We start from the raw sequence: 27,500 nt of genomic DNA on the forward strand, positions 1-27,500 counted from the left end.
GTGGTGGCCATGATGGTTATAGTGATGGTGGCAAAAGTTGTGGTGGTGGCGGTGATGAGGATGATGGTGGTTGCGTTGATGGTTGTGGTGGTGTCTGATGTGGTAACGGTGATGGTGGTGTTTACTATGGTGGTTGTGGTGATAGTGATGATGATGGTGGCATGTAATAGTAGTCATAGTAGTGGTGATAGCATTAGTAGTAATTTTAGTAGTGATAATAGTAGTATTAGCAACAGCAGCAGTAGTAGTAGAATAGTAATAGTAGTAGTAATAGTAGTAGTAATAGTAGTAGTAGTAGTAGTAGTAGTAGTAGTAGTAGTAGTAGTAGTAGTAGTAGTAGTAGTAGTAGTAGTAGTAGTAGTAGTAGTTGCAGTAGTAGCAGTTGTAGTATTAACAGCAGTAGCATTAGGGGTAATGGTTATGATGGTAGCTGTAGTGACAGTAGTGGCTACAGTGATGATAAAGGTAGCGATGTTGGTGGTAGTAGTAGTGCTGTGATGTGAATGATGATGACAGTAGTAGTAGTGATGATATTTACAGAAAAATGCTGATGGAGGTGGACGAGGATGTGTACATAAATGACTCCAACCATACATACGTCTTCTAAGCCAGTGTTGTCCAAACATTTTCGCCTATTGTACCCTTTATTACCTTCTTGTACTGTTATGACCCCCCCCCCGCCCCTCCCCGTCCAACATGGCTAAACAAACTGTTTTATTCAAGATAATGCAAATAATATACTAATTATGAAAAAGACTGCATTGCAGGAGCGTTGGTCAATATATTCGAATTTGATACGCGAATAAAAAAGATGATTCATAGAACATGTGATGTTTCTGTGTGTGTGTGTGTGTGTGTGTGTGTGTGTGTGTGTGTGTGTGTGTGTGTGTGTGTGTGTGTGTGTGTGTGTGTGTGTGTGTGTGTGTGTGTGTGTGTGTGCGTGCGTGCGTGCGTGCGTGCGTGCGTGCGTGCGTGCGTGCGTGCGTGCGTGCGTGCGTGCGTGCGTGCGTGCGTGCGTGCGTGTGGGTGTGGGTGTGGGTGTGGGTGTGCGTGTGCGTGTGCGTGTGCGTGTGCGTGTGTTCACGTACCCTTATGATCTATGCTGCGGACCCCAGTTTGGACAACACTGTTCTCAGCCAAGCATACTCAACCCAAGACCAACATACCATGAGGAAAGAATGAGGCGTCCTATGCTGGTGACGCTGAGAGTCCTGGGAGCAGAAGAGCTGCGTCCCCCAGTCCTGCGAGTTCTCCAGCTGCTGGGACCAACGCTCGCCCCCGCCGTCCCTGCGGGTATGGTTTTATAAAGGATTGTAGGCCTATGTGATAATTAGCTGCTGGGGAAGGGGGCGTGGAGAGTCATCGTGCCTTGAACGTGTGTATCTGTTTACACATATAAACTTTCTTATTTTGTAATGTTCCAAAGCGTACAGAGCACTCACGCTTGCATGGAAGCACACACACACACACACACACACACACACACACACACACACACACACACACACACACACACACACACACACACACACACACACACACATACACACACACACACACACACACACACACACACACACACACACACACACACACATACACACACACACACTTTCTCTCTCTCTCTCTCTCTCTCTCTCTCTCTCTCTCTCTCTCTCTCTCTCTCTCTCTCTCTCTCTCTCTCTCTCTCTCTCTCTCTCTCTCTCTCTCTCTCACTATATAATTTGACAAAAGACGGATCCTCTATCATAATTCTCCTTAAACCAAACACCAGTACTTACATATTTCTTGAATACGAGTCCCTCCCGCTGTTCATGTTACTGTTGCTGATCCTCGTGTACATTTTTGAGTGTTGAACTTCTGATAGTTACCGTCTCTCTGTCGTAGGCCTGTATTGTGAAAAGGCAAATATTAGTTCATCTTTGCTCTTTCTGTCTCTGTCTTTGTCTTTGTCTTTGTCTGTCTTTCTATCTATCTATCTATCTATCTATCTATCTCTTTGTCTTTGTCTTTGTCTTTGTGTGTCTTTCTCTCTCTCTCTCTCTCTCTATCTATCTATCTCTCATCGTGTATAAATAGATAGATATTCATAGATCAGCTAACCTATTAATCTCTCCCTCTACCTCCCCTTTCCACTTCCCCTTTCTCTCCCTCTCCCTCTCCCTCTCCCTCTCCCTCTCCCTCTCCCTCTCCCTCTCCCTCTCCCTCTCCCTCTCCCTCTCCCTCTCCCTCTCCCTCTCCCTCTCCCTCTCCCTCTCCCTCTCCCTTCCCCTTCTCCCCCCCCTTCTATCTATCTATCTATCTATCTATCTATCTATCTATCTATCTATCTATCTATCTATCTATCTATCTCTCTCTCTCTCTCTCTCTCTCTCTCTCTCTCTCTCTCTCTCTCTCTCTCTCTCATCGTGTGTAAATAGATAGATATTCATGCATCAGATAACCAATTATTAACAACTTCCCGTAAATATTTCCTTCAATATTCGAGAAAAGAATGTTTAAAAATAAATATCTTGCATTATTTACATTTTTTAAACTCAACCAGAGCTTTCCTTATACATTTTTTCATTAACTTTCCCCATACATCTCGTGCAGTTTCGTAAATACAAATATGATAGTTGTTTTATCAGCCATTCTTGTTAATTATGATACTTAACTGAATTGCGAGGAGTCGATTAGCTCTTGACACGGTCGCCTGATTCCTTCGACGCGTTGGCCATGTTTACCTTTTTTTGGCGCGGAAAAAACGCAGCCGAGGACAAAACAGCATAGATTTTTACATTTTATTTTCTATTTTTCACGTTTTCTTTTCTACAGTGCAGCCGAGGACAAATTCTATCTTATGCTTTCTATTTTTTTACGTTTTCTTTTTTACATAGTAATTATTTTTATTCGAAAGAAAAAAAATTGATTTTTTTGGCACGGAAAAATGCAGCGAGGACAAAATAGCATAAATTTTACATTCTATTTTCTATTTTTCACGTTTTCTTTTCTACGTAATACCTATTTTCATTCGAAAGAAGAAAAGAACATGAATTTTAAAAAGAGCTACATGCTATACAGTAGAAAACACGCGTGAAAAAATATAGGAAATATTGCTGTCTTTGGAAGTTTTTTTTTAAGACACTAGAAACTCATTTCATTTTCATGTTTATATGTTTTTTTCACGTTTTTATAATCTAGTTAAATTTTTCTCGGGCCTACAAGACTTTTTCAAGGTGTTTCTCTTTTATGCATCCAAGGTTAGAACTAAAACCTTTCTTTTCTTTAATTTACATATTCATTTATTTTCTTCTACATAATATGTACCCCCTTTTTCTGACAAAATACTTTTTCGAATGAATTTTCTTTTTTTCCGTTCACATAAAAATAAGTTGGTGTAGTAATTAAACTCTGATTGGTATGATTGCCTTTATCATTGGAACTTGTTATTTCTATTATGTATCATCTTGATAAAACTGTCAATATATTACTACTCCTAATATTACCATCATCATCTTTGTCTTATCATAATCAACGTTATCATTGATATAATTATTGTTATCACAGTTTTCATATCATCACTATTGCAGTTGTACTTGTTATCATCAGCATTTACATTAGTTGTTGTAAAGCCACTTCCATTTTTATTATTGTTGTTACAGTAGCAGCGTCGTAGTAGTTGTGTTAACAGTAGAAATGCTATCAACACATTTTTGTTATCATTACTGTCATTGTTATTCTCATTATTGTCGTTTATCATTATCCAGACCTATTTTTTCTCTTTTACAAATGAAATAATCACATTTATCCACTAAACCCACGATCAAGTATCACCAACATCGATTTTCTTCTGAAATTTTCCTAACATCGCTCACCCAAAACTTCCCAAATAATTTCTTTCTTCAAAAGATTCCTCACTCATATTCACCAAGAATATGAGCGGGGAATTTATATATATATACATATATATATATATATATATATATATATATATATATATATATATATATGTGTGTGTGTGTGTGTGTGTGTGTGTGTGTGTGTGTGTGTGTGTGTGTGTGTGTGTATGTATATATATATATATATATATATATATATATATATATATATATATATATATATGTGTGTGTGTGTGTGTGTGTGTGTGTGTGTGTGTGTGTGTGTGTGTGTGTGTGTGTATGTATGAATATATATATATATATATATATATATATATATATATATATATATATATATGTGTGTGTGTGTGTGTGTGTGTGTGTGTGTGTGTGTGTGTGTGTGTGTGTGTGTGTGTGTATGTATATATATATATATATATATATATATAGATAGATAGATAGATAGATAGATAGATAGATAGATAGATAGATAGATAGATAGATAGATAGATAGATAGATATAGATATAGATATAGATATAGATATGTATGTATGTATTTATGTATGCATATACATATATATATATATTTTTTCTTTGAACACCTGACCCAGGGACATTTAGAATTTTAGATATAACCCATTTGGTTGAAATTCATAAAAATAGCACTAATGTGTCCTTTGAAAAATTTAAAATTGTCAATTCTGCTAAAGAATTCTGGAATTTCCCAACCAGAAACTTTCAGAGAACGCAGATTTCGTGCAAATGAATTTCAGAAAGAAACACCAGTCTCTCTCTCTTTATTTTTCTCTTTTTATATCATATTCCACCAGAAAATCAAAAAAAAAAAAAAATCACTTTCCCCGAGTTTCCCAAAGTAACACCAATATCTCCAAATAGTAAATCTGAAACTATAACCAACCTTGGTTTAGCATAAAACCAATCTCTCCCATAGACTTCAAAATACAAATTATTTACATACTTCGATTTAGACGAATATTACCAAAATGACCCATCAATAAAGAGAAAAACACAAAAAATACACTAATTTCAACCAGAATCTCTTAAAGTAGCATCAATCTCGCCGAACAGTGCCGACGGCGAGATCGGATCCACCAGCTGACTGTGGACGGGATGCAGGTCAATGTAAACATGAGCTCCGTGGCTGGAACCGCTTGGAGGGTGAGGCGGCAGTTTTGTTTTCTGGTTTTATGAAATACGTTGACATATTTGCTGAAATATTGGTAAGGAGATTAAAGAGTGATGTCTCGGTCGAAGTGTCGAGTCTATTTATAGATCGTTTATTTTAGGCAGAGATGTATGATGAACTCCATACATTTTTAGGATCGTAAGAATCAAAGTTCATTTAATATTTATTTACAAATGAAGTTGCATTGAGATATGGTAAGGATTGTCTTCAGAATTCCTTCTTCCATCCGGAGATTTACGCTAAACTCTTCTTTTTTTTTAATATATGTTTTCAAGAAAATAAGAAATGTATGTATACAGCCGAGAGATTGATAACATTATTATATATTTGTCCAGATTCTTTGTAGTTATCATATGTATACCTAGGGTACAGTTTTCCAAAAGACCTAGAGAATGTGCGAATATGGTAGGCCTAGCTTTCACTTCACTTGGGTTTATCACGTGGAGAAAGACATTTTGCAAGATTACCTGTGTAGGCCATATGGAGTATATTAGTCTAGCTTATTATATTTGTTCTTTCACTAAAATGTCACAGGTTTCTTTCCAACAATAAATTGAATTCATAGTGCAGGTTAGGCAGATTTACAAACCTCAGACGAGTATCCGAGATCAATGATTCTGGTGTGAGTGAGGAAACGGGATTTGTTACCGAGAGCAACACACCCTCCAGAAACGAAGTGCCAAAACCAGGGTATCCTAATTACAATTTATTTCTTAGACAGGGGGGGACAAGCCCTCCCTGTACCCCCCCTTCATTAGTACTTTATGCCAACTTATTGAAAACGGACATTAAGGTCTCTGGCAGTGTAAGAGTGTTGTGAACTTAGTCTCTGAGCTTTGATATGCAGTGGATATCTTTGTCATTTCACAGTAAATATGAGGCCGCAGCAGCATTACTCAAGTTGTTTAAGACTCTATGTCTTATGCTCTATAAGATGGTGGTGTCCTATTCTCTCTATCACTGTGCATCACTCTCAGTAACATTACCCAATAAAACAACATTTTCTTACTATTTCCATGTCAGTGTATGTAGTGGTGATTCGTTTTTTATTGATTTTATTTATTTTTTTCTAATTGTTTGATATTACCCACACATGCATGGCCATTTAAGAATAACTGTAATTATGTAGATATTTTTTAATTATCTATATAACGGTAAAATGTACACAGATTTAAGCTACATTTTTCCTTTTACTTTTCTGTATACATATTAATGCTTATCAAATGTGTGTGACTGCTGCAGTTCAGTCGATCAAAGACTTATCTCATTCTCAAGTGCATGATAACACCTCAAGGATAGCAGTATAAATGCAGAGGTTATTTTGAATCTTAAGCTAGAGAAAATGTATATGTTTAATTGATAATTCTTTGCAGTACATATGCACTCACCAGAGATTAAGTCCCCAACTCCAGTTCACAAAATTTATTCATCAATCTAAGTTGCTGTGACAGGATGTTTCATTTAGGCACTACCTGAAGGGAGGGTCCCCTGGGAAACATAGGATAGATATGTGTGTGTGTGTGTGTGTGTGCGTGTGTGTGTGTGCGTGTGCGTGTGTGCGCGTGTGCATGTGCATGTTTGTATGTGCATGTGCATGTGCATGTGCATATACACTTACACATACACATACTCATACACATACTCATACATGTGAATAATGTAAGATGTAGATTTTTTAGAGCTAGGTCCATACTTGAAATTGCTCATAAAGTGCAAACTATCTGATGTGCTGAATTCTACAAGTATATATATGTATGAAACATTTAATATCCTTTTATTTACAGGCTGTGAAGCCCCACATTCCAATGATAAAATTTCGGAAAGGTGGCCTTACAGAACTTGGTGAGTTTTAGAAATTGTGTAGCATATTTTATTTTCTTATGATAATACCAAGTAAAAATAATGTAGGGTTCTGGTAACATAGAGAGCATAGATAGGTGCCTGGTTAGAGTCTCTCTCTCTCCACTCCAATTTCTCTTTTCTTCTCTCCACTCCAATCTCTCTTCTCTCCTCTCCTCTCCACTCCTCTGCTCTCCTCTGTTTGTGTGTGTGTATAATTTATATATTTATGTATTTTTATATTTATATATTTATGAAATGTTTTTACAGTGCGAGGACCCAAAGAACCGTTAGTCGCAGCAGCTGCAGTAGCACCCATGAAGAAACCAGCTGCAACACCTGTCCAAAAAGCACCTGTACTCGAAGAGTGGCAAGTTCCTCTGAAGTACCGTAGGGAAATCATTACTGAAGAAGAAATTGAATTTATTAATGTAAGTGAAAAGATTCATTATTCATTAATATTCATTATTTGAAAGTAGGTGTATAGTCCATAGGTTAGGTTTACTGTATATGGAATTTATAGAGCTTTCTCTTTTTTTTAATTGAAACACACTTAACAGAAATTCATTGTTTTCTTCTTCTTTTCTTTTTTGTCATTTTTTTGTGTTTGTATGAGAGAACTAATGAATAGGGTCAGTCCTATATATATTGGAGGATAAAAGTTACATTGTAATTAGAAAATAGGTATACAGTAATAAAGTAACCCATATTTTTCTCTATCTTGCAGAGAGGAGGCCCTGCATAGAAAAGGAGATTTAGAAATAGTTTAGCCTGTTTTAATGTATATATTGGCATTTATTTTAATGTTAAGGGATTATGTTAATACCTTCACAGTGTAAACTATGTATAAAAAATAAAATACAATAATAGGTTATCGTACTTTTTATATCCAGATAAGTTGGGGCTAATGGGGATTTTCCAAGCTATATTAAACCATGCACTAGACACCACAGGTAGTCAGACACTCATTTCCCTACTTTCTATGATTTTGGCTAAAACATGAGGCAAAAGAGTAATACATGCCACCCAGGATTGAATCAAGTCATGCCATGGATATGCGTGTTGTCTGTCAACAACGGGTTAAGTGGATTATGAAAGGATAAGTCATTAATAATTTTGACTTACCAGGATTTCATGGGCTTTGAAAACAATACTCGTTCTTCATAGTGTCTCAATTAACATCAACAAGGTTTAATTTAATCTATCAAAGGACAAATATCTTTAAAAGTAAATTTACTACTTTTAATGAACAGCAAGACAAACATATTGTTATTACAAGAGTCATACATTGAACTGTAATTAAGCAATCTTTTTTTATCATCCATTTATAATAAACATTTTCTGTACTCTGGTGTGACTAACATACAGATTTCCTGTATTGCTTTCAGTCATTAAATGTCCCATTGATGTATACCTCAATCTACACAATTTTGTTCTAAAACTTTTTTATCTTATATTGCCCACAGCATGACAATATAAACTGATTTAAGTTTCAGAGCATAGGAGTATATAAGTAATCATTATTGCCACAGCTTATGAATGTCAAGAATCTTATTTTACGGCAGTATGAGTAACCAAGCCAAATGTTATGATGATTCTCATGAGATCCATAGTTCATGCTCGTAGTATTGTAAACTTTTTTCTTTCCTTTCTTTCCAAGAATAGAAACTGGAAGAATACTAATCCTATTCTCAACTTTATGCTGAAATAACCATATAAAAAAATTGTGCTAAGATTATTTTGTTCACAATAACATATTAAAGTAGCGCCTTATAATAAGTATGAGTAGAACAATGGCGAATGCGTATCTCCCAGTTGATTATGCTATTCCATTGACTCGGTAAATTTGTGCTGTCATTATCAATCAACCATTCATTTTGATATAGCAGATTTGTGTAACTGAAGCATTGTTTTACGTGAAATAAACTATAAGACAAAATGTCCATAGCATAGAACCACTTGTACTTCACTAAAGGGAAGAATTGATAGCAAATATAATGTACAATGCCTAAATTAAACTAAAGGGACAGAAACAAAACACAAAGAAATGATAAAATTTATTTAAAACATATTTCAGCTCCTAAAAGTATTGCTTGGTTGTACCTGTAAAATCTCATTCCATTCCTTGCAGAAAATATGCAAAAGGAAGACGTATTTTTATAATATTTGGAGGGGGAAATATCCTCCGTCCCTTTTGTAATTTACACACGTCACATTCACTCTTTGGCCCCTTATCCTCACTCTTAAGTAAAACTAGTTGCAATAACTGTCAATAAATAGTTATCTTTACATCCTTGTCTTACAAGCTAATAACAAATTTCATATTACAAGATCTTTCTTTACAATAACATTGTTAAAAGTTAGTTTAAAATCATCAACATTTCCTTACTTAGTAAACTGGGTAAAGCTTTTCCGTCAAATTCGCACGTACTGGATAACAAGATTTATCTCTGTCTAGTAGAAATATGAATTTCACAAACTCATAAAATAAATAACACAGACTAGGTCCCTGATGAAGTCAACACTTTCTTTTTTTCTTTTTTTAAGGTACAAATATCCAATGTACACCAAAGAGACTAACTGAGGAAAATATATTTGTATAAACCGAAAAGTACAATTTTGGATGCTACTGTGTGTACATACTATATATGTTCTATATAACATCCTCCCAGTAGTAAAGTGTCACTGGTAGCCTAATAAATAATATTTACAACAAATTCAATTATACATGTTAATATAGTCATTTGCCCATAATTTGAATGCTAACTACCACATTATTCTTCTGTGAAACAAATAAGTGAACAATTATAATAATAAAAAATCACATAAAAACTCATTGTTTGTAATTACAACTTCAGGTAATGGTTTAAACGCAACTAAAAGATATATTCAAAATTAAAACGCAAAAAGGGAACTACAGTTTCAAGGTTTGCTGAGCTGGCATACAGATGGCTTGAGCAACTTGACTTGGGGTTGTTGGCAAGACTGTAATGGGCAGATCCCAGACCATGGTCTCGATTTCTAGTGAGCTTGGGGCTCGCCACTCAATCTGATCTTCTGCGTTCTGAGGAGTGGAAGGTCCTGGGACTTCTGTTTTGCTTGTTACAAATTCAAAGTGCAGCCGCCACTGTAGACTCACTGTGACAAAAACAATATATAAATAAATAAAGAACATCAGTGTAAAACAGAGTTGTATCAGTTGAAATTTACTCAATGCAAAGGGAACAACAAACAATAAAGTTTAGCCTCATGCAAGGTCCATCACTTAAAATAAATAATAAAATCATGAAAGCAGTCTTCACAAGCTGTGGAAGCTTCATCAAGGAACAATTCTGTCTAGGTCACTAAATTGACAAGCCGCAGAAAGCCTTAGCTGAAATATCATCTAAACCTACTCACCAAGATCCGACGTGAAAGTTGGCGTGACGTGTAGAGGGATGGGTAACAAGAGGTTAGTGTGTGTCATGTTTAGGCACACTTCATGAGCCTTGCTGTAAGGCACGAGCATGGGCTTCTGGGACGGACGCTGACGGCACGCTTCACTTATTACTTCCTCACTCTGGAGGGTTACTGAGTACTGAAAATAGTTTATAGTTCATAAAGTTATATTTAACATTTAATAATGGCTAGATGCTTGAGGTTGAAATTTTTCATTTATAATGTAATTATAAATATAGTTTACGTTCATTTTACGTAGGAGCTAGGTTCCTGTCAGCCACAGCTTTAACTGAAACAAGGCTGAGCTGAAAAAGGATTTTGCCTGGCTGGTGCTACAGCAGTAATTTTATGTTACATTTAACTGTACCAACTTTCCAAATTTAAGAAATAGGAATATTAACTGTAACAGAAGTTCCCTTAAATTCACACTCCAGTCAAATAAATTATACCAATTTTATTCTAATTACATTCTTCAGCACAGTGATTTATCAGAGCTATAAAGGATCTTTATATTAAATAACACAAATGTATCATACTTAAAACCGCTAACTCTGGAATGCTGATTTTCCACCCTTGATCTTGTATTAAGCTTAAATGTGTCAGCAATTAGTCATGATTCATTAAGTAAACCCGCCTAATCCGTTGCTCGTTGTCGCTGTTGTCATGGAGGGGCTTAGGAGATGGAAACTGAGGCCCAAAGTAAGAGATTATCCCTACCTTGGGCCTCAGCCCTCACCTCAACTAATTTTGCATGGTCTTTTCTTCTCCCTCTTTGCTTTTCCTTTTCTTCACCCCCTTCTGACCCTTTCCTAAGGTGTGGTGCTGGAAGAATGAAAGGCTGGTTTTGTGTCAGCCATGAACAGCCTCTAAGAGCCATGGGTATGGTATTCCCTTGGTTAATCGCCTAGGCCTTACCCCCTATGGGTACCCTGAGGGGTAGACTGTTTCTTTGCCCCATTTATCTCAGGCTCACCATGGCCAATAATGTCCCTTCATCAACTAGCCTTTCTAAATCAGATTTTGTTGGTTTCCCAACCCCTGCCCCTCCTTTGACCAAGGTCCCAACCATCGATATTAATACTCCCTCCTCAATGTTTACTGACAACTCTATCCATTCCAAACCACCCACCCAAGTCATTACTCAACCTTTAGAATGGATCCCTTCCTCTCCCAGCATTCTCCACTCCATATCCTACTGCATAATCTTCTTTCCATAGTCTTCTTCTTCCGTCCTCTCCCCCCCCCCTGCCTTGTTGATTATGATGTAGTAGCAGTACAGTGCTACACTATTCCTCCCAGAGGCCAGCATATGTCCTACACCAATTCTGCCAAGATTAGCATCCGTAAACATGACCACCCCCACAAAGTTTATACTAGTGAAGTGTCTTGCGCTGTCTGACCATGTCAACCCCTTCCTCATCAATATCAGAAATGTTGGTGTTTTGGCCACCCAACCAAACACTGTTACTGCCTTCTATGTGCCCAACCTGGTCATGACCATTTAAATTGCTCAGTCACAAACATGTGCCAATTATGGTGGCTCTCATAATGGAAGTACTGTGAATAGGTCTTTCTCTCTCTACTTATTCCAAAACTGTCCTTCACTCTGCTCCTCTCCCATCAGTATCTCCCCTAGTATCCCGAACCATTCTACCTCTACTCCCCCTCTCCCCTAATCAAATTCCCTTTCCAGTCTAAATCCAGATACTCTAGTATCTACCACTTCCCAAATGCCTACCCCTCCTCTTCACTTTACTTGTCACACCAAGCTACCTAAGTGTTCCTCTCCATCTTCTATCACATCTTCTCCTACACCCTCCTCTGATATCTATCCCCTCTTCTCCTCCTCACAAGAGACATTTGTTTCTCAATTCTCTTCACCAAATTCCCCATCCAAAACTTCCTAAAGATGACCCAACAGAACACCATACTCTCTCATTCACCCTCCAATTCCTCTGTTCCTATTCTTGTCTGTGTCTTCAACTTATACCCTAATCTCTCTACATATAAAGTTTTTGCCAATATCCATCCTCCTCCTCCTCAAGTTCCTCCTATCCCCTTTTTCCTACAACCTCCCAACACATCACATCCTCTCCTTTATGAGCACCATCCCCTCTTCATTCCCCATTATCCTTACCACTCCCGAATGCTCATGTGAATCCCTTCTGTCACCACAGTGCCTTCTCCAAACCCTTCCCCTTCTGACACTCTTCCTGATACTTCACCAACTTCCCCAGTCCCCTTTTCTCACCCCCCGGATTCTTCTCCTCCTATTTCTCCAACAGCCATCTCTGTTTTCCTTGAACAATGTCCCTATTCCTTCCTTAGCTTTGCTTTTTTTTCTTTTCTTTTCTTTTCTTTTTCTTTTACTAATCTCTGCTTTACTTCACTTGCTCCTCTCTTTACCCTTTTCATTAACATACTATACACTTTATACATTAACATACTTAATCTTTGGCTCTTCTTTACCTTTTTTGCCACAGTACTTTATGATAGTGCTATATGACCTTAGATGTCTGGCACATTTATTTGCTTCAACCATTAACCATTATTAAGTTAAGTTATTTCTCAGGAGTTGCATCTAATAACTGAAATCTGGAAAAAAGACCACCATCCCAAACAAAATAATAAGATTAACTCACCTGAACACAAGGAACTTCCGCACTACTGAAGTCAAATGTAGCCACGATGTCTTCACCAAGTCTAAAACTTGTCTTGTAAATGCAAAAACGTACAACTTTGCCTTGGGTGTTGGTTATATTATACTGGTTTACATTCTTCCTTGTTGATAAATTCTGCAAAAATTTTCAAAATATTTATGAATACCTCATACATCCATATAAAAAACAAAAATATCAATAATTCATGTTTCTTTATATATATGTACTTGTGCTGAATAAAAATACTAACACTGCAAAAAGGAAAACTGAAAATAACAGAAAATAAGCTGTGACATTTCATAGTTGTCAATAACTTTTACTTCATCAAAATAGCACTGTGGCAGTGGTGCATTTTATACATACTTTTATGTCAAAAAACAAACTTTTTCATTTAATTTTCTTTATCTTCATGTACAGTTATATGAGCAAATATGTATCCTATATCTTACTGGATACTTTCATACCTGAATAATCTGTAAAGCAGTGTGTCTCGGAGTATCCCGCTGCGGGGTGTGGAGAAAGGGATTCGAGGGGGCCAATTCCCCACTCTCACTATACACACAGGCCTCACTCAAACCTGAAGACATATCACATAAAAGTTTTGTACAATTTGACTTTTTTCCTACATTTCTTTTAGAAAATTTTAACACAAATTCAATACACATTTTATATGGCAACTTTTCATCAACTTTCTTATCTTCAGACTAGTAAAGTTTTTTAATTGAAAGAAAAATCTCCTTCAGTAACTATGGGGAACAAACCTTGAAGAACAATAACTCTAATAGGCACACGTAAAAGTTTGATTGGAGACCCCAGCCTCTGGACACCAATAGTTATCTTGTAAGCGTACTTCAACAGTTGACCGCGATATGTTGGTGGTGCATCACATGGGAGGGTTTCTCTGTACACAACTGTAAAGAAAAGCAATATATCTCCAAGTGAGTACAATCAGTTTGACTAAATGTATTGTTAAATCTTTTTAAATTGTACATAAACAAAATGATGGGTTTACCCTATTAAATAAAATTTAATTATATACTTTTTAAATATTAGTTTATGTAGGACTTTAATCTCAATAGATAAAGAATTAAACCCATACAACATTAAGAAACATAACTTTGCTGTAGCATGATTAAATTTACCTAATTTAGTATGACTTGAACTATTGAGTAATATAACTACCTGTACATCCTGTTCCCATCTTTAAGTTTGTAAACTTTAGTAAGAAACCTGACATTACATCACAATAACAGCAGTAACTTCCCCCACAATCATAAATATTTATAAAGTAACACAAAATGTATACTACAAACAATCTATACTTTTCAGCAATAACCTATCTTTAAGATTATGAGCTATATTGTGGCAGATGGTGTATCTACCACTTGACTAGTGTCTTTATCTCTTTGGTGAGTGATTGTGGGCTTGAGTTCCCACAGGTATGGCTGAGTGCTGAAGGTGATTGGAGATCAACGGGAAAGCTGCTGAGGTTCCCCGAAGGCTGCTGCTTAGCAATGGTGCTGTTGGATGAACTTGAGATGATGCTGATCTCGTTCCTGATTCTTCAGCTTAAGTACACGGGAGCTGTGTAAGCTAATAGGGAATGAGGGGAACCTGCGGTCCAATTAGAGAGTTGTGAAGTGTCTGGGTGAGCCAGTCAGGTCAAGGCAGTGAGTCGCAAGAAGCACCTGCTGGTGAGTGAGTGAGGACAAGGCTGTGGACCTGGTTGAACCAACCTAGGCAATTATGCCGGGCTGCAGGTTGCAGTTTGTGGTTGCTACAGTATTCCCCCTCCAGTTAGTGAGCCAAGCAAGCGAGCGAAGTACCAATGTCTGTATCACTATATGGGTCACTAGTGTGGCAGATGGTGTATCTACCACTTAACTGGTGTCTATATCTATTTGGGTGTGAGTTCCCAAAGGTATGGCTGAGTGCTGAGGGTGAGTGGAGATCAACAGGGGAGCTGGTGAAGCTCCCTGATGGTTGCTGCTTAGCTGTGGTGCTGCTAGATGAACTTGAGACGATGCTGATCTTGTTCCAAATTCTGCATTTAATTACACAGGAATTGTGTAAGCTAAAAGGGAATGAGGGGAGCCTGCGGTCCAATCAGAGAGCCATGAGGTGTCCTTGTGAGCATGTTTGGTCTCGGCAGTGAGTCATGAAAAGCTCCTGCTGGTGATTGAATGAGGACAAGGCTGTGGACCTGGTTTACCCAACCTAGGCAACTATGAGCTGCAGGATGCAGGTCGTGGTTGCTACAATATTCTTTCATATGTCAATTACAACACCTTTCCCCAAAGTTCCTAACACAATTTATTTAATAACAGGCAAAAAATAAGTTGGGGTAGATTTCCCAGGTTCTTGAATACTGCTTTCTCCATTTTAAACTCACATGACCGACTTTCTCCTGGAAGCAGCTGAAGATCACAAAACAAGATCTTGGGTTTTGTTGACAAGACAACATGGCCACGTTCTCCACGACACGGAGCAAAGGAGGTGTCTGGGGAATGAGATACGGCATGGTATTATACATGTATATAATCCTGCTTGATAAAATTTAAAAACATGTCCCTACAAACTAGGGAGACATTCATTTGAGAATATACTTTTCAAATACAGGTTCATAACTGCTAACTCTATACATTATGGAGCTTGACCAACACTATCATAACTCAACAGAAGAACTTGAATTTACCAGCATTTGTGACTGCACGTTCCTCTGCTTGCTTGGGGCTGGTAGCTGGTAAGCGCACCCGAGATTCATTTACAGAGCACTGGCAATGGATCTGTGCACTCCCCCAAGCTAGAACTTCACACACATCACTGTGAAGTATCATGAGAGTTTCAGTTATTACATATAACCATCTATCTTAGGCTCTGCTGCTGAAAGGCCCTCTATGGCAAAATAAAACAAGATTTTGTTAGTTCCATTCAAATTATCCAATTTCTAAAATTACTCTGCTTCTTTGGTTATCAAGAGTTACAAAACATACTGAAAGAATAATGCTTTTTACCTTGACTGTGCCCTTAATGCTGGGTCTAGGGAGGGCACTGTTATGGTGATGCACACCTGTACTGTGTCACCAGCCAGGTGCACTGGCCCTCCTAATACCTGAGCTTGTACCTCTACCATGTTCTGAAATATATATTTTTCTTAGTCAGGAAAGTTACTGGCATTCATTTACAGTAAAATCATTTTGAACAATAACTGCACAAAAATAACTCATGAAAATAATGAAGAAAAATTATGAATAATTATGTGCCTATATCTATACCTATGAGTATACAGAAGTATGTATATGCATATGTATGTTTTTATAGTAACAAACTGTTAAAAAACTTCCAATATCAATTTTTCCAATCTCTATAATATGGCATATGAGAAATTGGCCAGTGTTAATATTTTATAGCATTGGTCTGCCATAATGTAAGAATTGTTAACCCAATGCTGAGTTAAAATTTGTGAACTGTGTGTAGACATAGATGGCTCCACAAGTACTTAATCATCAGGGTGTCAATTACTAATCCTACTTATCTTTTCACCCTTTTCCTTGAGTTTCAGAAATAATCTTCTTTTATTTGATATTACTATTAGTTTTGCAAACAATAATATAATAATAATAATATTAATGCCAATACTAAAAATGACAGCATTGATACTAATAGCGTTATATCAAAAACAGTTTTCCCACAAACTTATTTCGCAACAGGAAACTACAGTGAGCATTAAATGTTCCTGGCAGAATTGGGTTCATAAAATTGCTAGAATATCATCCAATAAAAGATGCTATACTGAGGTTGCGATAAGTGAGAACACATTAATATAACTATCACTTTTATTTACACTTGAATTGCTCCAGAAGTGCATAGGTCTAGTTTTCAAAGGGTCAATTACAACTATGCCTCCCTTATTTATTCCATTCCTTGAATTTTTAAAGGAAATGCTTTTAGTTTCATTTTGATTCATTGTAAATATCACTATAACAATGCTTATAAATATAACAATAACATTATAGATCATAACTACTGTAACAAATGTATATTTTTGTTACTTCCATATTTACCCATTCAAGGAATGGACAAATCTGTGAGAGCTGGTAGGCCTAGGAATTGAGGAAAAAATCCGAACAGGTATTTGCCGGGCCTGCCAAAAATTAATAGAACTTTTCGTGATTAACCAGTTTTGATATAGACAATATCGTGACTAATTCTGTGTATATTATTCTTCGTATTTAACTCCTGTTTCCTTGGTACCTTCCATGCCCTCCCCTGCTATCGGGGCCAAGCTTGTTGCTAATAGGGGAGGTGGGTGTATGTGCAATAAAACCTATATATTTGCATTGTAAACGGCGAGAAGAATCAAACAATACCAAAATCATCGTATGTTAGTCCCTAATATACCTTAAAAACTGGAAATGTACTTCATAGCAACAAAAATAACCAGAAGAGAATATGATTTGTTTTCATTGTGATCCTATATTGTCCCTTAAAAACTCTACTGCCACTACTGCTGCTCCCATTATTAAATGGAATATATTACCTCTTACCCTCACTTATCCTATAAATCACGGTGACATACGAAAAAATCAATAAATACAAGATATCTAATATGACTACAAAATACAAATAAATTATTTAACATAAATCTTGTCAGTATATCTATCAGAATCACAATAACTTTACAAATAAAATGGCACCAAAACCACAATACTAAACCCACCCAAAATATACATAAAGGCCTTAGCCTAAGTGCAAATATACCCTTGTTAACTGTCCCTGAGTGAATTACTTGAGATTTTGACGTATGTTCCTCCGTGTCAATTCCTCAAGTGAGAGAAACCTGAACACAAGGATAAATTAAGGCTTTTATTTTACGTTAAATAAACATAAAATACATTTTATGGCAACTCTGCTTTTACCTATTATTAATATACGACCAAAGATTTAGCTATATAACATAATTAATTATCTTATTATAAATTAATTCATACGTGTATTTAGAAAAATAAGAATAAAATGAAAACAAATGAATACTAACGAAAGACTTTTTACAGAATCTCAAAACCAGAATTTAGATATAAACACCAACCTTCTGATATCTACCGAAACTAGAACAGTAAATCATATTTCTAGAAAATAAGAATAAAATGAAAATGTATAAAATGTTTCTTTTAAATTCATATTCCCGAGAAATGATAGAGAGATAAGCACTTCCAAGATGTTCAGGGTACCAAGCAGACCACTTGCAATTCGGTGTGTTAAAATTTGTCACTTATTAATATTCCCTGATGGTTTTATGCTTTATTTTGTTTCCAAAGGTTATTCATGATGGTTAGGTCTCCAAAGAGTATAGATGGGAGTGTTGTTATAAATTATTAGTGGTTGTTTTCGTCAAGAATGCAGTGCCGGAGGAAAGCCTTGAGGGTATAATTGTTCATTCCGTGATTATGAGTGAATGATACTTCGTTAAATGATCTCTCATTATTTTTACATTTTCCTTTGTCAACAGTAGAATATGTGAGATTCATTACTGCCAACTTTAATTTCAGAGTTGGGTGGTGTTATTGGGGTAATTGTTAATAATAGTATCAGGAAATTTGTAGGTTTGTCAGTATAATAATTAGGAAATCGAGAACATGATCACTGAACTAATTTAGCGGGAATAGTTTTAGTTCCACTCAGCCATTAGTGGACATGAACAAAAATAAGAAACTTTTCTTCTGTGGGTTTACCTTCACAACTTGATAGTAACAAAGTTATGAGGTATGTGAGAGATAAAGAAAAAAAATGTGAAACTGAAAAATTACCAATTTAGCAATATGTATTCACCTAAAGGACTCGTATCTCACGAACCAGAGTGTGTAGAATTATAGTAAAATTGGTACAGGGCAATTTTCTGGTAAATCCATCTTTGGGGAAAGGCTAATGACACCGCAGAAGTTAACTGTATCTCTAACATCCAAGAAGCAATATGTGATTGGATGATATGATCAATACTTACTACTAACAGTACTATGTCACATATATTAACAGTTTTGATAGAACGTGAAATATATGATCTATATTTGTTAACTTTGTCCAACTTTGGTAACAGTAGCTGTAATGTCATAGAGAATACCAGGGATATTCTTGGACAAATATCAATAAAGAGAACTAAGAACAATGATATATTTTGGTAAATTTACAGTGGATAACAATCCGGATTTGAGTGAAAAAAAAAGGTATGGTATGGTTATTTTGACGTAAACTGAGACACTCTTCATCTATGGCAAAAGGTGCGCAAATTGAAAATAAAGGAGATACGGGATGAACCTAAATTCTACCACAACCTCAGAGCAAGTAATTAAAGTGTCATGGCATCAAACTATCATGTATATTTGGGGAAGGTAGAGTTTGGACTAGAGAATTATATGATAGTGATTTATCAGGGTGGTTTTTGTAGGCAAGTAGTTAGGAATGAATGCTGACTGGATGAAAATTCTGCGTCTCTCTAATCATCTCAACTATTCCAGAGGATGGCAGGTGCTGAGGTCAGTCGGCCATCGCCTCCAACACTCCTCAGTGCCTCACCGGCCAATTAGCAAACTCCTTATTGCCAACCGTGGAGAAATAGCATGTCGAGTGGTCCGAACAGCACGTAAAATGGGGGTGAGGACAGTGGCTGTGTACTCCGACCCAGATAAGGGTTCAATGCATGTTGATATGGTAAGTATTTTGTCATTCTTTCTACTCTCCTCTTCTTTTCTCTTGTCTCCTCTCTCACCTTTTCTCTTTTTCCTTTCTTTTTTGTCATTGATCTTTGTATTTTTGTATTGTTTTTTGTAATTTGTCTGTATTAGTCAGAATATTCTGGAATATGATTTAGTAAATGATTAAAGTGTAATATAATGGTCATTCTTATGATGACGTAATATATCAGTGTAAGTATGCCCAGTTATGTAGGAACTTTTAATACAAAGACAAAACATGTTTTATATAATGTTTACACGACACTAACAATGGCTTTTCAAAATAAGACTTTTTGTCATTTTTGTTTTTCATAAACAAATTGTAACTTGCTGTGATCTGTGATGGTAGCCATATAGTTATAAGCTGCGCAGACTCGAGCAGTTGCAACAACCAGCATGTCTTCAGCGCTCCAGTAAAGGACAGCAAACTTCCACTATGTGTATTTTGGCAAGATAAAGCTTGGACTGGTTTCTCATTAGACAATAAGTAGACTGAAAATTTTACAAGTTTTAACATTTTAAAATATATGTGATGGTCTGTTGCCCCTTGCTAGAGCACCAGAGGCAAAGCAGCCAGGGGAAGACATACATGTGTATCATGAATGGTTAATCTTTGTGGTATGGGAGCACTAAGTTAGAGCCAACGGAATATGATATTCTTGCATAAGAAATAATCTGCCTCAAATAAAGGAAAAAGATCGCATGGAAAATGCCACTCTCAGCCTAAGTCCTCTCGGTGTTCCTGAGTTTCAGCTTTATCGTGCCATGCATATGAGGTGAAGATAATGTTTCCCAGGGGTTGTTGAGGGCAGAGCCCCCCCATCAACCCTTCCTTTGGGCAGGGCCAAAGGGCATGTCCACAGCAACTTAGATTGATGAATAAATTTTTTAACATGGATTTGGGGACTTAGTCTCTGGTGAGTGCATCCATATTGTAAAGAATTACCTCTTTAGAATTTATTAGTTCAGTATCAGGAAATAAACTCAATTATGTTGATATAAAATAGAGACCAATGTATCTCATCCAGTATTTACCCACCAGGCTGATGAGGCTTACCACATTGGCCCTGCTGCTTCACAAGAATCATACCTGCGAGGAGACAAGATCCTAGACATCGTAAAGCGCAGTGGAGCTCAAGCCATTCACCCAGGCTATGGATTCCTCTCAGAGAACGTGGAGTTTGCTGAACGGTGTTCCAAGGAAGGGGTCATTTTTGTTGGTCCTCCGGCTCAAGCCATCAGAGATATGGGTATTAAGAGGTGGGTTTTACAATAAAGGAATTTTGAGCTGGTACATCTCATCATCTTTTCTCATATCCATGTTTTTTTTCTCTCTCTCTCTCTCTCTCTCTCTCTCTCTCTCTCTCTCTCTCTCTCTCTCTCTCTCTCTCTCTCTCTCTCTCTCTCTCTCTCTCTCTCTCTCTCGCTCTCTCGCTCTCGCTCTCTCTCGCTCTCTCTCGCTCTCTCTCGCTTTCTCTCGTTCTCTCTCGCTCTCTCTCGCTCTCTCTCACTCTCTCTATCTCTATCTCTATCTCTATCTCTATCTCTATCTCTATCTCTATCTCTATCTCTATCTCTATCTCTATCTCTATCTCTCTCTCTCTCTCTCTCTCTCTCTCTCTCTCTCTCTCTCTCTCTCTCGCTCTCTCTCTCTCTCTCTCTCTCTCTCTCTCTCTCTCTCTCTCTCTATATATATATATATATATATATATATATATATATATATATATATATATATATATATATATATATATATATATATATATATATATATATATACATATATATCGTTCTCTCTCTCACTCTCTCTTTTTTTTTTTTTTTTTTTTTTTTTTTTTTTTTTCTTATGTTCATTTTTTCAGAGCATAGGGACAGCAGACACAGTGATTCAGAGCATGTATATACAACTACATTAGTCATTACATAAAATAGTCCCAATAAATAAAAAAAAAAAAATAACGTTAAGTAAACAAGAATATTCAGCAAATTTCAGTTCCCTCCAGTTGTAAGTGTTTGCCTTAGATTAAAACTTCAGTTGCAGAGAAGTCAACCATAAACGGATAATGGAAAAGATGAGTGTTATCTGCTTAGCTTCATAGTTGTTTGCCTAAATATAAGTCTTTTTTGGTAGATTTGCAAGTGAATTCATGCATGGGGAAAGCTAGTCCTTGATCAAGTAGGAAAATGTAACATCATAGTCATTGTAGCCATGCAGGAAGAAAGTTGTGAAAATCAGGCACATTTGAGGTATTAAAAGATTTTTATGAAAAAAAAAAATTAAGGCAAGTGCCCCAAAAAATGTTCTCAAAGCATTTATGGAATAATTTTCCTTCATATTTTATACAATGATGTTGTGTATGTAACATTGTATACCCTGATTACATTAATAAACAAATTGTAATTTAGTTTATATCCATAAACCATATCAGATAATTGCACCCATTATTTTTTCTTCTTCTTTAATGGCAGTTTTCCTTATTTATCCTCCTTTTCTCTTTTCTCTATACAGTACATCAAAGATCATAATGTCAGAAGCCGGTGTGCCTGTTATAGGGGGTTACCATGGAGAGGATCAGAGTGATGCACGTTTGAGACAAGAAGCAGACAAGATTGGCTTCCCTGTTATGATCAAGGCTGTCCGAGGAGGAGGAGGAAAGGTGACTTGATATGTATTTTTTCTTTCTTTTGTACTTTTCTTTCTCTTTTCGTTTCTGTTGCCTAGTCGGGAAAAGGTTCTTATAATGCGGAGGTTAGACAAATTACCCTCTTTTGTTACACAACCATATTTAAAGATACATGTATATTGTTTAGTGTGGCATGGCCTGTACAGAATTATAAGGTACCACCTAAAATAAGATCATTGTTATGAAAGTATTATTATTTGTGCTGTTTGTTTTCAGGGAATGCGCATTGCAATGAAGCCCGAGGAATTTGAGGAGCAGCTAGAATCAGCAAGACGCGAAGCTACAAAGTCTTTTGGTGATGACGTTATGCTCATTGAGAAGTTTGTAGAGCGTCCTCGTCACGTTGAGGTTCAGGTGAGCTGAGAGAAAGTCTGTGAGGCTGATTTGGTTTGAATGTAACAATTCTAGGAAAGGTTTTTAGGCATTGTTATTTGTCTTTCTTTTTCTCTTTTTGGCTGGATAGGTATTTGATATGGGGAAGAAAACTATTGCTGAGAAGATATTAGTTTTAAAATTATAGTGAAAATATTTTCTGTGGTATGGATGGGCAGATAGGTCTCATACTAATATGTTATCGCCATCTTGATCGACTTGTATGTTGGTTTAGCCATGATGAAACCAAAATAATATTAACTTTAAAACATGATTGATAAAAAGAATTAAAAAATGAATTTGTTCATATAATTTCTTAAAGGTCGCATTTGTAATAAGTAGTTAAAGGAATATAGTATGCATACAGTGCATATGAATCATAAATTTTAAATCTTTCAAAAAAATAACTTTCCACAAATCGCACATGTTAGGCACTGTTCATTTAAGTCCCCCCCCCCCCCCTTCATCATTTTCCTTCTTTTTAATGTACTTTCTTATTGCTTCCAGGTATTTGGTGACCACCATGGCAATTATGTGTATCTGTTTGAGAGGGACTGTTCAGTTCAGCGTCGGCACCAAAAGATTATAGAGGAAGCTCCAGCTGTAAGTATTAGTCTGGCTTTCACACAAAGTTTATTACTACTTGGATTTTCTTGAATTTGTCTTTTTAAAATCTGTAATATTGATAGTACAGTAGTGTTAAGAAAGCTTTAATTTATCATTTGATGATATTGTACCCTCATTTATGAATTGAAATATTTACAGCATCCCAAACATTGTGTATGAATGACATAAAGATGAGAAAAAATTTATTTACTTCAGCCTGGGATCAGCTGGGAGGTGCGTAAGTCTCTTGGTGAGGCTGCAGTCCGCGCAGCAAAGGCAGTGGGCTATGTAGGAGCTGGCACTGTTGAGTTCATCTTGGATGCATCGCACAAGTTCTACTTCATGGAGATGAACACTCGCCTTCAGGTTGAACATCCCATTTCAGAAATGATCACCAACACAGATTTGGTTGAGTGGCAGCTAAGAGTAAGTATTATTATTATTATTATTAATATTATTAAAAAAAGACAGGGAAGAGGATGGAAAAGCAGTATGGAGATTTTTATAAATTGATTTTTGCTGTTTCACTAAGTGTGCACCTGAGAATGACAGCTGACATATTTTGTCAGTTCTTAGGTCAGCAGCATAAAGGAGTAAATAGATTACAAGAAGTGAATCTGTAAAAAATAAGAGATTGGTTTAAAAGAGAAAAAATAAATATGAGTACTAATGTCAGATGTTTGTTGAACTGAGATTCAGAGCTCTTCTATTCCAGATCATTTATGCACATGTCTACTTTACTTTTGCATCAGGTTGCTGCAGGAGAACCACTGCCCTTGACTCAGGAGCAGATTCAGTTATCGGGACACAGCTTTGAAGCCAGAATCTATGCTGAGGACCCCAACAGTGGGTTCCTTCCAGGTGCAGGACCACTTGACCATCTTTCAACACCCCAGGCCAGCAAGCACGTGAGAATTGAGACAGGTAGGTTGTTGGGATTTCATCATCATCATCATCATCATCATCAATAATCATCATCAATAATCATCATCAGTAATCATCATCAACTATTATCAGTTACCGACAGTTTTTTGAAGTGACTGATTCATAAATCTGTATCTATCTTTGGACTCTTTTCAAAGAAATGATATAAAAACATCAACATTATAACTATATGCTGCTCTTAAGACATTTAGATAATTACTTCTCTAAACTATTTTTCTATACACAAGTGAGGAGAGTGAAATTAAAAGAAGGGCAAAATGGAAGCATTTCCACAAGATTTTCTTTTCTTTTTCTCTTTTGTATTTCAGGTGTGAGGGAAGGTGATGAAGTCTCCGTGCACTATGACCCCATGATTGCAAAGCTGGTAGTTTGGGGTCATGATCGCTCAAGCGCCCTCAACTTGCTCACCACTTGCCTCGGGGATTATAATGTGAGTTGTTATGGTCTTGATTGTAACTGTTGTGATCAGAATAGTTGGAAGTATATAATTCATTTATAAAAATTAAAAAGTGAACAATATTTAGTTGTGAATGAGAATAGCAACACGTTCTTTTGGACTTTAATACTTGCCTTTGCTTTGTAAGTTAATTTCTAGGGTGGGAGTCCGTACTTCTTTAGATGAAGAATTTTTTTCTATTGTGTAATACTATTTATCTGAAAAGTATTATGTATTTTTTATTCGGATAACCTTTCAAGCTACTCATAATAATTTGGATTTGAGTTGATCACAAACAGTAAATATACTAGTAAATAGAAGTAGGGTTTGGAAATGGCAATTCTCAGTAAATACATGCATACTTGTTCAATTTGTTCATTCTACAAAGTAAGCTTTCCTTGAACAATAATTGGTTCTGCCAGTTTCAAAATTATTGCCATAGTTGTACACATGCCCTAGAAATTTGGAGACATCATCATACAGAAAAGAATATTATAATTTATTACGTCTTTTTAGCATTCATAATAGGGGGTCTCTCACATTACAGATCGTAGGTCTAAACACCAACGTAGACTTCCTCATGAGCCTGGCTACACATCCAAGTTTTGTAGCAGGTGATGTCAGCACGGACTTCATCCCAGACCATTACAATGAGCTGTTTCCGGAAAGAACACCTTCGCAGCAACTGTTTTGCCAGGTAAGGGTAGTCTGCAAATCATAGCTGCCAGTACAAATACATGTACAGGTAGCATAAACAGTATATATAATGATATTTGTAGATTGTTTGTCTGTCTCTAAATCCCTGTATCTCTGTCTTTGTCTTTATATCTATCCCTGTATGTTTCACATTCTCTTTCTTTTCCTCTCCTCTTATCATCTTTCCTCTCCTTTCTCCTTCCCCCTCTCTCCCTCCCTACCTCCCTCCCTTTCTCTCTCCCCACCCCTTCCCCTCTCCCTCTCTCTATCCCTCCCCCTCCCTCCCTCCCTCCCTCCCCCTCTCTCTCTCCCTCCCTCCCTCTCTCTCCCTCCCTCCCTCCCTCCCTCCCTCCCTCCCTCTCCCCCCCCCCCCTCTCTCTCTCTCTCTTCTCTCTCTCTCTCTCTCTCTCTCCTCTCTCTCTCTCTCTCTCTCTCTCTCTCTCTCTCTCTCTCTCTCTCTCTCTCTCTCTCTCTCTCTCTCTCTCTCCCCCCCCCCCCCTTCCCTCCCTCCCTCTTTTTTCTTTTTGAGTGTGTGTGTACCCATAAAAGATTTTAGAATATTTTTGTCACTTGCAGAGTGCACTAGCATTGATCCTCGAAGAAGAACAGGAGGGTATCCGTGCTGCAGCAGCAACTCAGGACCCAACTTCACCTTTCCGTCCTGGTGCAGTGCCCAGGATTAATCATACATTGTCTCGTACCTTCAGCATCACCAGTGGAGGAGTTGGTGAGTTGTTTCTCTCTCTCTCTCTCTCTCTCTCTCTCTCTCTCTCTCTCTCTCTCTCTCTCTCTCTCTCTCTCTCTCTCTCTCTCTCTCTCTCTCTCTCTCCCTCCCTGTCCTTCCCTCTCCCTCCCTGTCCTTCCCTCTCCCTCCCCTCCCTCCCTCTTCTTCTCCCTGCTCTTCTCCTCCTTCCCTTCCTCTCCGTCTCTCTCTCTCTCTCACATATAAATATATTGAATAATCATTTGAATATATCTACTGTATTAAATAAAGGAAGTGTTTTACAATTTAGGCAATCTGTCTCTCGTCGGGAAGTGGATATACAACTCTTTTTGTTTTTTTTCTTTCTTTCTTTTTTTTAACCAACAGAGGAAAACATTCAGGTTGCATACATGGGATCAGGCAAATATAAAATGAGTGTTGGCAGCTCAATATTTGAAGTAAGTGGATCAATGCTTCAGGACAACAACGTATGCCACTTGAATTGTGTCATAGATGGAAATGTGTCACGGTCCAGGATCGTCATACAGGGCAGGGACATGTATGTTTTTACACCGGTAAGTGAGGGGAGATTGTATCGAGGAAAAGCTCAGATGTTGAAAATATTGATTATGTTGATATTGTATCATCAAAATATCAATATGCTGATTGAGTCTGGAATTTAGATAATGTCATCCCTATTTTTAACTTTATTTCTCTCATGCAGACTGGTGGATGGAAGTTGTCAGTTCCAACACCAAAGTTTGAGAAGGAGATGAGTTCTGCAACTGGTGCGACAGGCGGAGCTATTGCCCCCATGCCGGGCGTCATTGAGAAGGTGTTTGTAACGCCTGGACAGACTGTGGCCGCCGGTGATCCTCTGGTGGTTATGATTGCTATGAAGATGGAGGTAAGAAAGAATAGTACATGTCGTCTAAGTCCAGTGGAAAAGCGACAGTAATTATATATTTTTATTTCTAAGAAACAAATAATAATAATAATAAATAAACAAATAAATGGAATAAAACTCATTAGCAAATCAAATTTCCTAGGGCACTTCTGATTTGAAATTTCCATACAAAAGACCTATTATTTGCTTACAGTATGTGATCAAGGCAGCAGGCCCTGGTGTAGTGGAGAAAGTCCTCTTCGGCCAGGGTGACAATGTGGCCAAGAACACGCCCCTCATTAAGATGAAGGAAACAGAAGCAGAGTGAAGTGGACATTCACCTCAGACTCCAGCAACACAACACAAATATGGATTTTCTTTCTTTTTTTTTTTTTTACAAGAGGCATAAAATAGCTTAAAGATAGAGCATGTTGTGGCA

General features: G+C 37.1%; 4 protein-coding genes across 7 annotated transcripts in view; 2 read left to right on the plus strand and 2 right to left on the minus strand.

Moving 5' to 3' along the window:
- Positions 1 to 2,729, minus strand: part of LOC113824945 (uncharacterized) — a 10,432-nt gene extending 7,703 nt beyond the window's left edge. For both annotated transcript variants that reach the window (XM_070142021.1, XM_070142020.1), the window contains exons 1-3: positions 2,657 to 2,729; positions 1,782 to 1,889; positions 1,167 to 1,287 (exon numbers count right to left, since the gene is read on the minus strand). In XM_070142021.1, coding sequence (XP_069998122.1) covers positions 1,167 to 1,287; positions 1,782 to 1,843 — 183 coding nt within the window. In that variant the 5' untranslated portion in view covers positions 1,844 to 1,889; positions 2,657 to 2,729. The remainder of the gene's footprint in view (positions 1 to 1,166; positions 1,288 to 1,781; positions 1,890 to 2,656) is intronic.
- Positions 2,730 to 4,942: 2,213 nt separating this feature from the next.
- On the plus strand, positions 4,943 to 7,779 carry LOC113824941 (alpha-ketoglutarate dehydrogenase component 4). The gene is made up of 4 exons (XM_027377709.2): positions 4,943 to 5,040; positions 6,853 to 6,910; positions 7,178 to 7,338; positions 7,635 to 7,779. The coding sequence occupies exons 1-4, from the start codon at positions 4,993 to 4,995 to the stop codon at positions 7,650 to 7,652; spliced, it is 285 nt and encodes a 94-aa protein (XP_027233510.1). The 5' UTR covers positions 4,943 to 4,992; the 3' UTR covers positions 7,653 to 7,779.
- A 1,173-nt stretch (positions 7,780 to 8,952) lies between these two features.
- Positions 8,953 to 18,032, minus strand: LOC113824942 (RAB6A-GEF complex partner protein 2). Of its 3 annotated transcripts, none has more exons than XM_027377711.2 (9): positions 17,795 to 18,032; positions 16,020 to 16,141; positions 15,701 to 15,828; positions 15,398 to 15,505; positions 13,767 to 13,916; positions 13,470 to 13,582; positions 12,988 to 13,140; positions 10,307 to 10,484; positions 8,953 to 10,045 (listed from the first exon to the last, which is right to left on the minus strand). In XM_027377711.2, the coding sequence occupies exons 2-9, from the start codon at positions 16,136 to 16,138 to the stop codon at positions 9,822 to 9,824; spliced, it is 1,173 nt and encodes a 390-aa protein (XP_027233512.1). In that variant the 5' UTR covers positions 16,139 to 16,141; positions 17,795 to 18,032; the 3' UTR covers positions 8,953 to 9,821. The 3 variants fall into 3 exon arrangements, with proteins under 3 accessions (XP_027233512.1, XP_027233511.1, XP_027233513.1); XM_027377710.2 differs by having other exon boundaries at positions 17,767 to 17,836; XM_027377712.2 differs by having other exon boundaries at positions 17,726 to 17,830.
- Positions 18,033 to 18,209: 177 nt separating this feature from the next.
- The window catches only part of Mccc1 (Methylcrotonoyl-CoA carboxylase 1), a 9,885-nt gene continuing 594 nt past the window's right edge, over positions 18,210 to 27,500 (plus strand). The window contains exons 1-14 of the mRNA XM_027377708.2: positions 18,210 to 18,258; positions 19,518 to 19,710; positions 20,776 to 20,993; positions 22,243 to 22,390; positions 22,634 to 22,771; positions 23,297 to 23,392; positions 23,612 to 23,821; positions 24,148 to 24,319; positions 24,649 to 24,770; positions 25,324 to 25,473; positions 26,049 to 26,199; positions 26,563 to 26,750; positions 26,900 to 27,082; positions 27,276 to 27,500. The exon at positions 27,276 to 27,500 is cut by the window's right edge and continues 594 nt beyond it. Coding sequence (XP_027233509.2) covers positions 18,224 to 18,258; positions 19,518 to 19,710; positions 20,776 to 20,993; positions 22,243 to 22,390; positions 22,634 to 22,771; positions 23,297 to 23,392; positions 23,612 to 23,821; positions 24,148 to 24,319; positions 24,649 to 24,770; positions 25,324 to 25,473; positions 26,049 to 26,199; positions 26,563 to 26,750; positions 26,900 to 27,082; positions 27,276 to 27,389 — 2,118 coding nt within the window. The 5' untranslated portion in view covers positions 18,210 to 18,223 and the 3' untranslated portion in view covers positions 27,390 to 27,500. The remainder of the gene's footprint in view (positions 18,259 to 19,517; positions 19,711 to 20,775; positions 20,994 to 22,242; positions 22,391 to 22,633; positions 22,772 to 23,296; positions 23,393 to 23,611; positions 23,822 to 24,147; positions 24,320 to 24,648; positions 24,771 to 25,323; positions 25,474 to 26,048; positions 26,200 to 26,562; positions 26,751 to 26,899; positions 27,083 to 27,275) is intronic.

This window comes from Penaeus vannamei, chromosome 28, assembly GCF_042767895.1.
Source record: "Penaeus vannamei isolate JL-2024 chromosome 28, ASM4276789v1, whole genome shotgun sequence".
NCBI lineage: Eukaryota > Metazoa > Arthropoda > Malacostraca > Decapoda > Penaeidae > Penaeus > Penaeus vannamei.

What these genes read in the sequence shown, in the direction of transcription:
- LOC113824941 (XM_027377709.2), top strand. Translation starts at nt 4,993, where the DNA reads ATGCAGGTCAATGTAAACATGAGCTCCGTGGCTGGAACCGCTTGGAGG. An exon ending in TGGCTGGAACCGCTTGGAGG is followed by an intron (nt 5,041 to 6,852) that starts GTGAGGCGGCAG and finishes TTTTATTTACAG; the next exon opens with GCTGTGAAGCCCCACATTCC. An exon ending in AGGTGGCCTTACAGAACTTG is followed by an intron (nt 6,911 to 7,177) that starts GTGAGTTTTAGA and finishes ATGTTTTTACAG; the next exon opens with TGCGAGGACCCAAAGAACCG.
- LOC113824942 (XM_027377711.2), bottom strand. Translation starts at nt 16,138, where the DNA reads ATGGTAGAGGTACAAGCTCAGGTATTAGGAGGGCCAGTGCACCTGGCT. An exon ending in TAGAGTTATTGTTCTTCAAG is followed by an intron (nt 13,583 to 13,766) that starts GTTTGTTCCCCA and finishes ATATGTCTTCAG; the next exon opens with GTTTGAGTGAGGCCTGTGTG. An exon ending in CGGAAGTTCCTTGTGTTCAG is followed by an intron (nt 10,485 to 12,987) that starts GTGAGTTAATCT and finishes AACTATTTTCAG; the next exon opens with TACTCAGTAACCCTCCAGAG.